The 12,800-nt window shown below is 48.2% G+C and overlaps 1 protein-coding gene across 2 annotated transcripts in view; it reads right to left on the bottom strand.

Annotated features, from left to right (window-relative positions):
• The window catches only part of SGSM1 (small G protein signaling modulator 1), a gene marked incomplete at its 5' end in the record, with an annotated part of 71,007 nt that overhangs the window by 18,588 nt on the left and 39,619 nt on the right, over nucleotides 1-12,800 (bottom strand). Inside the window, 6 exons of one of the 2 annotated variants that reach the window (XM_083710083.1) lie at nucleotides 906-1,034; nucleotides 1,194-1,339; nucleotides 2,597-2,661; nucleotides 3,633-3,771; nucleotides 7,636-7,806; nucleotides 9,620-9,749. In XM_083710083.1, coding sequence (XP_083566209.1) covers nucleotides 906-1,034; nucleotides 1,194-1,339; nucleotides 2,597-2,661; nucleotides 3,633-3,771; nucleotides 7,636-7,806; nucleotides 9,620-9,749 — 780 coding nt within the window. The remainder of the gene's footprint in view (nucleotides 1-905; nucleotides 1,035-1,193; nucleotides 1,340-2,596; nucleotides 2,662-3,632; nucleotides 3,772-7,635; nucleotides 7,807-9,619; nucleotides 9,750-12,800) is intronic. The other variant, XM_083710082.1, reaches the window with a different exon arrangement.

Genomic DNA, 12,800 nt, shown 5'->3' with positions numbered 1-12,800 from the left:
TCTTCCACTGGGCAACGTCAATTTTTGAGGCAGGACTTATGCAAAGAGAGCAAATGGAAGTTTTAATCAGCCCCACATAATACTAAAATAGCAGCAAAGAGGTACGTATATCTATAAAACACATTCTTATTAAGTGATCCACTAGTTAGTATAAACTTTTGGTTTTCTGGAGAATTTTTGAATGGAATGAAGCTCCACCATTCTCCTGCAAAGGTGTCTTTGTGCTCCCTTCCTCTTGTCAGGAAGAGGTCAGGAAGAGGTCAGCAAAGGTGTCTTTTTCCTCTTCATGTGTGGGTCAATTTTTCCATAAGGTAACAACAACAACAATAATAATAATAATAATATATTTATATCCCGCCCATCTGGCTGGGTTTCCCCAGCCACTCTGGACAGCTTCCAAAGGGAGATTAAAAATACATTAAAACATCAGTCATTTAAAAACTTCCCTAAACAGGGCTGCCTTCAGATGTCTTCTAAACATCAGATAGTTGTTAATTTCCTTGACAGCTGATGGGAAGGCGTTCCACAGGGCGGGCGACACCACCGAGAAGGCCCTCTGCCTGGTTCCCTGTAACTTGGCTTCTCGCAGTTAGGGAACCACCAGAAGGTCCTCGGAGCTGGATCTCAGTGTCCGGACTGAATGATGGGGTGGAGACGCTCCTTCAGGTATACTGGGCGAGGCCGTTTAGGCAATGATTCACCCTCTTTTGTACCATGCGTTCAATTCTGTACCTTTTAAGACCTTCCAGAATGTGACTGTAACCACATGTGCTCTGCCACTAAGAGAAATCCAATTAGTGGTTTATCCACTAATTGTTCGTCTTGTTTAGCATTTAAATACAGATTCAGTAACACAAGCACTGCAGACTTCATGGCATACTGATGAGTAATTTTACTTATCTCACCTGCTTTCTCTCAGCTTCTGACATCCCAAACCGGTAATGTCCCAGCAGGAAAGGCCAGACTGCTTTCCGGATCTCGTGTTGGACCCCTCCGAAGTAGACTAGCCGCAAAAGCTCTTTCTCCTCATAGCTCTGTGGGGAAAGTTCACTGAAAACTGAGGCCAAGTAAAGAGAAAATGACTTTTCCTCTCCCCCCCCCCCCCGCCAGCCCTCAACCATCCGCCTTCAAAAGCAGGGCCAGAGCCGATGGGGCCCCAGGGTTGGCCAGGGCAAATTGGGGGTCCCCCTTACCGTACTGTCTTGCAGAAACATCTCCCAGACCTCAGCGGTCAGCCCCTGGCTGGCGCTGCAGGGCACGCTGGGTGACACAATGTCGTGGTTCACCAGCGCTGAGAGGTGGGTTCTCACCGTGGAGAGGTGCCGGCAGTAGGCCAGCCCTAAGCCATGGAAAGCAGAGAGAGAAAGAGGCTGCACAGCGGGCAATCCCAGAGAGACCAGTCCTCAACAGCGGGTAAGGGAGGCGGCTAAAGCACCACTGCCGATTGCTCCCCCAGGGAGGGGCAATACTGGCACAAGAAGGACCCCCACCACCCGCCTGACTTGGAGGAGGGACTGTAGGACCATGTCAGGACCCAAGGAGCCCCTTCAATCCCCTTCCAACTCTACAGTTCTGTGATTCCATGTCCACTGACCCATGCTGTCACTTAGAGGAAAGAAAATCTGAACTAGGTGCCCTCCAGGCGCTCTAAACTGCAAATCCCAGTCAACCCAGCTGTGGCGGCTCAGTTGGTAGAGCATGAGCCTCTTAATCTCAAGGCCGCAGTTCAAGCCCCATGTTGAGCAAAACATTCCTGCATTGCAAGGGGTTGGACTAGATGAGCCCGGCGGTCCCTTTCACCTCGACTATTCTACGATTCAATGCGCTGTAGTCCAAATGACTATGCTCACTGGGGTGATGGAGTTGTAGTTCCAAAGATCTGCTATAGACTGATGGCAGAGGGAGAGAAGGGAAGCAGAGCTAGTCCCCTGGCAAGGGGATGAGAGGCCAGCTGCCTCCATCAACCATCACCAACTGGCAGCCATTCCACAGGCTACCTGCACCAATTCTATCCCAGCTGTTCCTTATTAAGAACGTTGTCACTTTTAAGAACCGGTGCCAGACTTTGATTTTTCCTTCTCCCTTCCCATCTCTTTTCTTTAATGCCATGTCTGATAGATCATAATCCTGAGGGCCAAGATCATCTTGATCTTTATTGAGCTGCAAGTCTTTTTGGCTTAAGAGCCAGGGGAAGTCTGGGATAAACAAAATATTCTTGCAGTTTTGGTGTCACAGTAGTAGAACCAAGGTAGTTCTGCCCTTCAGTTCACAATACTGGGGCAAACTCCACATCACACTTAATTGCAAGGCCATAGTGCTATAGGGGATATAAAAGTACTTCTTTGTCATGACCTTTTAAAATGAAAAGCAGCAGAAGACAGAAAAGGCTGCTTAACCCTTTCTCCCCCATGGTTATTTCTACACCCAAAATCGTAATTCCATCTCCTGCCCCCAAATGCTTTTTCATCAGGAGATGCAACAGGTGGGGGGGTGGGGGTGGGGAGCAAATTTCAAAGAAATGGTGGGGGAAGGGTTAAGCAGGCTGTTCCCCTGGCTCCCAAGTGGTAACTAAAAATGGGATGAAGTGAAAACTCACAGCCATAAAACGCTCGTGATAGTATCTGGTACTTCATGTTATCACACAGCAGCTTCAGAGGAGCCCTGGGAAGAGAGAGGGAAGGGGGGTATAGCTACAGTCCTTAAGGAACCAGAAGATGGATTGTTGCAAATGGATACACCACAAGCAATAATCCCATTTTTCAAGATGTACTTTTCAAAAATACATTAGCTGCCATTCAAAGCATAGCATTTCCCTCCTTAGTGACTCACAAGATTAAAAGCAATTTAAAAGCATCCCACCCAGGGGTTCCTGAACTTTTCCAGACTCCCGCCCCCTTGCTTCCATAAACTCATGCCCAGAGCCCCCAGTCTATAAAAGGCATTATACAAAATAGCATAATAATAACACAAGAAAGTAACACAATAAAACTCAAAATGCTAATAATAATGAAGAATGTATGTGCTACTGCACCTGGCTGTGGGCTGAGCCACACCGTACAGTGAGAGCCTCCCCCCAAAGAATCATGGGAGCTGTAGTTTGTTAAGGGTGCTGGGAATTAAGAACACAAAGAGATCCTGCTGCATGAGGCCAACGGCCCCTCTAGCCCAACAGCCTGGTCTCACTGTGGCCACCCAGATGCTGAGAAACACTGAAGCAGGATTTGAGCTCAAGAGCTCCCTCGCCTCCTGAGGTTTCCAGCAACTGCTCTAGCGAAGCAGGATGGCCTCCAAGCCGTGGAGACAGAGTATAGCCCTCGTGGCTAGTAGCCCTTGGGAGAGAAGGGTCGTAGCTCACAGGCAGAGCATCTGCCTTGCACAAAGAAGCTCCAAGAGCCAATCCCCAACCGCCTCTCTAGTCAGGGCTACAGAGCCCAGAGAGCCTCTGCCAGTTGGTGTGGACAGTACTGCCCTAGATGGGTCTGACTCCCTAGGGAGAGTCATGTGCTTTAATTGTCCTTCCAGACCTCACCCCGCCAGCCCTCAAGTCAGCCCTTTTGCCTCTGTGAGGCCACCTGGGCTCCCTGGCAGAGAGCAGCCCCATCTCACCCCCAAGCCAGCCTCTGTCGCCTTGCCTTTCATGGTTGCAGCCATTGGAGGGGCCACTCTCCGTGGATCCGCTCTGAGAGCAGGAGGAGCAGGAAGACTTGCGGGTGCCTGGCTGCCACATGGAAGGGAGAGTGCTTGTCTGGGTGTCGACCAGATCCTGCGGGGCTAGAAATGCAGAAAGAGAACAGCACACCATCAGGATAAGGTTTGAAGCAGCTTACCCCAGGAGCAGAGAGAGAGGGAAAGCTAGATGGGAAAAATCAGACACACAATATTTGGAGGGCTACATCGATTAAACCAATTGCATGATCTTCACCCAATCACAGGAAGGCTTTCAATTAAAAAGAGAGAAAAGGTCAACTGCACCAGCATCCACAAACTGGGCTCATTGGCACAACCAAAGGTGGCACCTAAGGAGGCTTTTCTCAAGATAACCACCCCAGTCTCCACGGAAAATGCATGAATTTGCAGGGAGCACAAGGGAAGCTGCCTTGTACCCAGCCCATCTAGCTAGTACTGTCAGCACTGAATGGCAGCAGTCTCAGGCAGTGAGACTTTCCCAGCCCTCCCCAGAGGTGCTGGAGATTGAACCAGGGACCCCTTGCACAGGTGCTCAGCCATCAAGCTGTGCACCTCCTATTCCTTGCTGACTAACTTGGGGTCATTTGCAAGGGACTGTGTGCCTCAAGGGAACTGGGAACCCTGCGGTCAGAGGAGAGAGAAACCTTGCCTCTGGTGTTTGCAGGGTCCCTTTTCCTGTGATGAAAGGGAAAGGAATCAAGAGCTCTATTGCTGGGAAGAATGGTTCCATCCAAGATGTTTGGAGTGGAGGGGAGTCCTCTGGAAAGCCCCCACCCCCACCAGTGAGACAGGGTCATCTGGATGAGCTGAGGCAGGAAAACAGGATCCTCTCACCCAGCCTTTAACTTTCTTGGGTCCTCCATACATAGTAGGACAGCAGAGATGCCTGGGCTTTTGCTTGTCTCTAGGCAGCCTCAGAAGCATTCTCTGGAGCTGGCCAAGTCTCAGTTATTTTTAGCCACAGCTTGTACCTCCTCTGGATGTGTAGGTAAAGCAGGAGCTGGGCTGAGTACAGAGGATGCTGTTCAGAGTTCAAAAACTAGAGTTCAAGGGCTAGAAGCCATTGATAGCCTTATTCTCCATGAATTTGTCCAATCCTCTTTTAAAACCCTCTACTTATCTATATAAGGGATGTGGGTGGCGCTGTGGGTTAAACCACAGAGTCTAGGGCTTGCTGATCAGAAGGTTGGCGGTTCGAATCCCCATGACGAGGTGAGCTCCCGTTGCTTGGTCCCTGCTCCTGCCAACCTAGCAGTTCAAAAGCACATCAAAGTGCAAGTAGATAAATAGGTACCACTCCGGCGGGAAGGTAAACGGCGTTTCCGTGCGCTGCTCTGGTTCACCAGAAGTGGCTTAGTCATGCTGGCCACATGACCCGGAAGCTGTACGCTGGCTCCCTCAGCCAATAAAGCGAGATGAGCGCCGCAACCCCAGAGTTGTTCGCGACTGGACTTAACTGTCAGGGGTCCTTTACCTTTACCTTTTACCTATCTATAACCGTATTTTTCGCTCTATAAGACGCACCAGACCACAAGACGCACCTAGTTTTTGGAGGAGGAAAACAAGAAAAAAAAATATTCTGAATCTCAGAAGCCAGAACAGCAAGAGGGATCGCTGTGCAGTGAAAGCAGTAATCCCTCTTGCTGTTCTGGCTTCTGGGATAGTTGCACAGCCTGCATTCGCTCCATAAGATGCACACACATTTCCCCTTACTATTTAGGAGGGGGAAAGTGAGTCTTATAGAGCAAAAAATATGGTACTTTTTCCAGAATCCAGTTCATATTTTCTGTCTTGTTATAAAATATATGTTGTATTTTTGAAATCTTGCAAATCACTGTGGGATCTTTGATGCAGGGAAAGATACAAACCCTTTCTCAGGGTAGCCAACCTTGTGCTGCCCAGATGATGTTGGACTACAACTCCCATTGTCCAGGACCATTGGGCTAAACTGGGTGTGCGTGTTGGGAGGTTGTAGTCCAGCAACATCCGGCGGCCATGTTGGCTATCCCAGAAACAACTAACCTTAAATGCTCACCATCTCACAGTAAACTTCATGGAGAACTGGCTAAGCACTTAAGAGCTGTGAGGCAGCTAAGTTACAATTCACAGCAAAACTTTCAAAATAATCCCTGGCTGGTTTCACATCAGAGCAAAGGCCCTGGTGTGCCTTCCAATCACAAGCTCTCCTCTAACTGGCTTGCAAGAGCCCTGCAATGACATGCTGACTCCAAATCTGCAGCAGAGTCACTTTGAAACAATTTTACCACACCAAAATGATTGAAGGGAAATTTCCATGAATCACCCCTACATGTCCCACTGGAGCACCATGGGCTAAATGAGTTTTGGAAAGGGTGCCAAATGCTTTGATACAAGAAGAAAGAGCATCCCTGGAGCAGATTGTTCTTGAGGGACGGAGCAATGGAGCCTTCCTCCACCAAACACGAACTGGACCACAGGAGGACGCAAAAGCCATATCTTGCTCTCTAAACTCTATGCAGGGGAAATGGGGAATGTGAATTCAAGGGGGGTGGGAGGAGCATTTTGATTCAGATCACAGCAGGAAGGTCACTCTGCACAGAGAAGCAGGCTTTGTGTCTGCTGGCATTTGCTAAATCCTACATCAACCAACCTGTTCAGGTATTTAGCAGGTGAACTGCCTGGGCTTTTAACTAATCAATTTAAAAATGAAGGCACAAAGCAGATTCTATTGCTTTCTAGGAGAAATGAAAAAACAGTACCGTGTTTTTCAAAGGTCAGCTGATTGACAGTTTTCCATGTTACTATCAGATGCCTCAAGTATCATTTGGTGGAAAGGAAGGACCGAAGCATCAACAACAATAATGTCCCCATAGTGACACTGGGGAAAGTCAGGCTGAGGTCTGCTGGGCCAATTCTTGGGTGCAGGGCAAAGCCAACCCAGCCCTTGTCCCCTCCAGCCTGAGATCCAAAAGGGAGAGGGGCTGACCCGACAGGAACCTGGAGAGGACAAAGTCTTCCCCAGATCATCAAGAGGGCAGCAAGAGGGAGGGCTCCATCTCTGCAGAGGTGGCTGCAGCTCCTGATCTGTTAAAGGACATTTTTCATTTGAGCTCCGTTGCCTCCTTCCTTTCATCTGCCTCAGATTATAACCAACAAGAAGTATGACAGCAACATTATATCACTACTAAAAGCGATTAGATCCATTAAAACATGCCTCTGATTTAATTGGACAATAGATTTCACGGTTTTCATTTTTTTAAATGTTAATTGTTATAGCAGCTGTGACACATGCAGCACACCATTACAGAGGGAAGAAAGGAGGCCGCTTTTCCTTCACAGCTGTGAGTATTTTATGGACATGCAGGTCTAATCAGTTCATTGGTTTAAAAAGCATTGTATGAACAATCTATTAAGATTTCTTTAAACTGGGCAGCAGCCCTAATCACAGTCACTCTTACAGGTGCCACATAATACTGTTCTGCATTTGTAAGAAAGCAATGTTTTAGTTTGGCAGCGCCTGCACACTTTGGAATTCCTTGCCTGTTGACATCAGGCAGGTGGAATTGCTGTACCATTTTCGGTACCTGCTAAAAAAAAATTTAGACAAGCCTGTCCAGACATGCAGACAATTGATGTATGTTTAAATCTGTTTTTAGCTCATTAACGTCAATTTTTAAAAAATGTTTTACATAGGGTTTTTAAAAAATAATTTTATTGTTTTATTCTTCTTGTAAACCACTTTTTTTTCCTTACAACCAAGGTGTATATAAATGTTATGAATTAAATGAACTTGCTTCTTCTGCTTGTGTGCCTCCAGGCAAAGCAGCCCAAGGGAATGAGCCAAGGAAAAAGATGGGGAAGAGGAGGATCCCAGCTGTCTGCCCTGCCCAGATTCATAAATGCCAGCATCTGCCCCAGCTGCCAAGCCAAAAGCAAGAAGCACCCTCCATGTGCCAACAACATCATTACACAGGTGTGGGCTGGACCCCAACGTGACCAGAAGGGGAGGCGTTGCCTCAGGAAGACTCAGAGACCATTTGGGCATCACCACCACTCTGCCAGAGGTCCGACGCATCCAGGCCTTTTCTTTCCCAGCGGCAGTCGAGGTGGAGGGAAGGCAAGAAGGGTGGTTAACAACCACTAAAGAGGAAGGGAGAGAAAGGGCAAAACATGAAGGCGGGCACAGTCCATGCCGCTTCCTCAAGCCTGGAAACAGGAAAAACACACTAGGAACTCACTAGCTGTGATTCCCACATTGCTGAGGGTTGGTTCCAACTCTACGATTCTAGGAACAGTAGAAAAATCCATCATTGGCCAGAAATTCCCCTATGGGAAAGCAAAAGAGAGCCAGTGTGGCCTAGTGGTTAGAGTGTTGGGCTTAGGACTTGGGAGGAAAGGATTCAAATCCTCACTCAGCCATGAAGTTCAATGAGTGGCCTTGGGTGCCAGTCACTGCCTCTCAGCCTAACCTACCTCCCAGGGGTGTTGTGAGGATAAAACGGGGAGGAGAATTATGTATGCCAACTTGAGCTCCTTGGATGAAAAGGTTGGATATAAATGAAAAGAACAATAATTAAGATCACTAACACGATAGGAGTTGGGAGTCAGTCAGCATCTAGAGAGAGCAGAGCAAATACACACCCTTTGATGTTTGATGGAGGATTCAGTTTCCCCAGCTTTCATTTATTAATATATTTAAATACAAGTACAGATTTCTAATCCTTATGAAAGCATGCTCCCAAAGTGTGGGCAACACTGGCTGAAACTTCAGAAGCCAGAGACTGGCTGGGACGCCAGCACCTTACACAGCTCCAAGTGAGCAAACCATGAATAAAATATGCAAATCAGTAATAGTAATAGTAGTAATAGTAATTTATTATTTGTACCCCGCCCATCTGGCTGGGTTTCCCAAGCCACTCTGGACAGCTTCCAAAGGGAGATTAAAAATACATTAAAACATCAGTCATTTAAAAACTTCCCTAAACAGGGCTGCCTTCAGATGTCTTCTAAACATCAGATAGTTGTTAATTTCCTTGACAGCTGATGGGAAGGCGTTCCACAGGGCGGGCGACACCACCGAGAAGGCCCTCTGCCTGGTTCCCTGTAGCTTTGCTTCTCGCAGTGAGGGAACCGCCAGAAGCCCCTCGGTGCTGGACCTCAGCATCCAGGCAGAACGATGGGGGTGGAGACGCTCCTTCAGGTATACTGGACCAAGGCCATTTAGGGCTTGAAAGATCAGCACCAACACTTTGAATTGTGCTCGGAAATGTACTGGGAACCAATGTACCAGTAGGTCTTTCAGGACCGGTGTTATATGGTCTTGGCGGCTGCCCCCAGTCACCAGTCTAGCTGCCGCATTCTGGATTAGTTGTAGTTTCTGAGTCACCTTCAAAGCGTGAGGGACCTCCCCTCGGACTTGGAGGTCCAAACGTATCAGGGAACAAAGGAGTCAGAGGGAGGAACTTCCCGTTGGCGCCCAAAATGCTGCGGAAGCCGGAAGGAGGATTAGACTAGCCAACTGCCTTCCTTGTGGAGAGCTGTGTATTTGTGCTCGCAACATGATGCTTTTAAAAAAAGGACTATAGATCTATCAGCTGCTCATTAATTCTTATCTGTGAAGTTACCAAAGGGAGGGGAGGACTCTCCATGCCTGACACAAAGTAAGCAAAGTTCCATAATTTATACTGGTGGTGGACATGAACATTCCTTGGTGCAGAATTTTAATGTATCCAAACTGGATCACGCACACCTCTGAGCATTCCTTGATATTCCTCAGGGCATGGAAGGCAGGCTACAATGGCATAATAAATATGGCTTATGAAATATGAATGGAATACACTCCTATATGTTTATAACATGTAGTAAAATTAAAAGTTAGCCTAAGGTGGAAAAAAAATCTTATTTAAGATAACTATGTCAGCTTTCTCAGTTTCTACCAGGCGAGCAACCTTACCAAACTCTGACTGAAGGCCATGATAGAGGATCCGGAAAACGTAATCGGTTGCCTCCTCCTCCTCCTTGTCTGATGCCGACTCTGAGGACCCCTGGGGGCTTCGCTTCTTCAGCTTTGGAAACACCTTCCCCTTTGAGGAGTCAAACAAAATTATTATTATTGATAATAATTTTATTATTTATACCCCCCATCTGGCTGGGTTTCCCCAGCCACTCTGGGCGGCTCACAGCATATATCAGAACATACTAAAACATCAAACATTTAAAACTTCCCTGAACAGGGTTGCCTTCAGATTTCTTCTAAAAGTCAGATAGTTGTTTATTTCCTTGACATCTGAAGGGAGGGTGTTTCACAGGGAGGGTGCCACTACTGAGAAGGCCCTGTGCCAGGTTCCCTGTAACCTCGCTTCTTACAGTGAGGGAACCAGCGGAAGACCCTTGGAGGAGGATCTCAGTGTCCAGGCTGAACAATGGGAATGAAAAAAGCTCCTTCAGGTATGTAGGGCTGAGGCAGTTTAGGGCTTTAAAGGTCAGTACCAACACTTTGAACTGTGCTCAGAAACACAACTCCCATGATACCTAGCTAGGGATGATGGGAATTGTAGTCTCAAAACATCTGGAGGGCCAAGGTTGAAGAAGCCTGCTTTATATGGTCTCGGTGCCACTCCCAGTCACCAGTCTAGTTGCCGCATTCTGGATTAGTTGTAATTTCCAGGTCCCTTCAAAGGTAGCCCCACATAGAGTGCATTGCAGTAGTACAAGCGGGAGATAACTAGAGCATGCACCACTCTGGTGAGACAGTCTGTGGGCAGGTAGGGTCTCAGCCTGCGTACTAGATGAAGCTGGTAAACAGCTGCCCTGGACACAGAATTGACCTGTGCCTCCATGGACAGCTGCGAGTCCAAAATGACTCCCAGGCTGCACACCTGGTCCTTCAGGGGCACAGTTACCCCATTCAGGATCAGGAAGTCCCCCACACCTGCCTGTCCCCTGTCCCCTAAAAACAGTACTTCTGTCTTGTCAGGATTCAACCTCAATCCATTAGCCGCCATCCATCCTCCAACTGCCTCCAGACACTCACACAGGACCTTCCCTGCCTTCATTGGTTCTGAATGAAAGGAGAGATAGAGCTGGGTATCATCCGCATACTGATGAACACTCAACCCAACCCCCCTGATGATCTCTCCCAGTGGCTTCTATATGAGCATCGGAGAGAGGACAGAACCCTGAGGCACCCCACAAGTGAGAGCCCAGGGGTCTGAACACTCATCCCCCAACACCACTTTCTGGACACAACCCAGGAGTGGAACCACTGTTTGACAGTGCCCCCAGCTCCCAGCTCCTCTAGATGGTCCAGAAGGATGTCATGGTTCGATGGTATCAAAGCCACTGAGAGATCCAGCAGAACTAGGAAACAGCTATCACCTCAATCCCCTGGCACACTGGAGATACTTGACCAGTGCGACTGAGGATGTTTTCGTCAGTTTCACTTGTCCAAGCAGCCTGTCCATATCCTCAGAGGTAACAGATTGGAACTGATCCTATGCAACTTGTCGAGACAGGACTCTAGCACTCTCCCGCCCTGGCCCTGCTCCCACGGTGGTGTCTGAGTGACTTTCATCTGCAAAAGACTTTGCAAAATCATTGCAGAAGATATTGGGTTGTCAACAGGCCCCCATGGTGAAGGTGGTTCCATTAGATTGTGAACCACCTGAAAGAGTCTCCTGCTGCTGTTTTCTGCAGATGCAATAGAGGTGGTGAAGAAGGTTCTCTTCGCCATTGCTATCGCCACTTGGTAGACTCGACGTTGAGCTGTAACCCGTGTCTGGTCAGATTCAGAACAAGTTTTCTGCCACTGGTGCACTAGCCATCTCAGCGATTGTTTCATCGCCCTCAACTCCGGGGAAAACCATGGGGTTGTCCAGGCTCCATGCAATCGGAGAGGGCGCTTCAGATCCAGACAGTTGATAGCCCTGGTTAACTCTGCATTCCAGGGGGCCACCAAGGAATCAGCTGAAAGGCCATCAACATGGGATAAAACATCCCCTACCAATCTCTGGAAACTATTTGGATTCATTAAGTGGTGGGGGCAGACCATCTAAATCGGTCCCACCTCCCTGCAGAGGGGAAGGGTCGCAGAGAAGTCCAGTTGCACCAGGAAGTGATCTGACCATGGCACTTCTTCTGTTTCAGTTTTACTTAATTGTCAGATCACCCCCGTCCATGGAGGTGAACACCAGGTCTAAGGCATGTCCGTGACTATGAGTTGGGCCAAACTTATTCAGGGATGGCCCCATGGAGGCCATGCTTTCCACGAAGTCCCAAGCGGTTCCTTGTAAGGTTGTGTCAGTGGGAATGTTAAAATCCCCTAGGACAACCAAACTAGGTGTCTCCAGGAGAACATCCACCACGACCTGAAGCAGCTCAGACAGGGAATCCTTGATGTAGTAGGGATGTTAGTACAGTAATAGGAATCCTGCACTGCCTCTATTGCCCAAGCTCCAGAACATGCACTCAGAAAACTGGCGTCCCAATAGGACGCCTGGTGCAGGCTAATGACTTTCTAAAGATCACTGCAACCCCCCCTCCCCACCCAAATAACCTGGGCTGCTGTGCGTAAGAGAAACCTGGTGGACAAGCAGCGGCAAGAACAGACCCATCTGCCTCATCCAACCTCATTTCTCCATCCACAATCAAGTCATGCATGGCGGTAGTCTTGTGGATCATTGACCGGGCATTGCACAGCAGCACCTTCAGGTCATGTGGGTCTGCCTTGTTGATTCCAGCATCATTTCAGTCAGGACCAGACTTGGAGGAAACAAAGATCTTCAGAAATGCGGCTGCAGAACAACGACCGAGCCAAGGCCAGAGCAGGCTCAGTCCCAGGCTCAGACTTCCATAGCATTCCCATCCAATGTGAGGAACTATCCCGTCTGAAACTGTGGAGAACCACTGCCAGTCTGTGAAACCAATACGAAACTTGATGGATCTACTATTTGATTCAATCTAACACAACTTCCTGAATGCCTAAGGCGAAGCTCACATTTCCATGGGGGAGAAGGGGTGGGGGTGAGAACAGTCTCCCCTTATCACAGAGGTTTCCCTCCCTAGCACAGCTTTCCCTCGTTGCTTTTCAAGTCTGATTTTCTTCCAACAGTTTTTAAATTTGATTAAAACAATAT

Source organism: Podarcis gaigeae (genome assembly GCF_964106915.1).
Source record: "Podarcis gaigeae genome assembly, chromosome: 13".
Classification (NCBI taxonomy): Eukaryota; Metazoa; Chordata; class Lepidosauria; order Squamata; family Lacertidae; genus Podarcis; species Podarcis gaigeae.
This window is presented reverse-complemented; position numbering and strand designations above follow the sequence as displayed.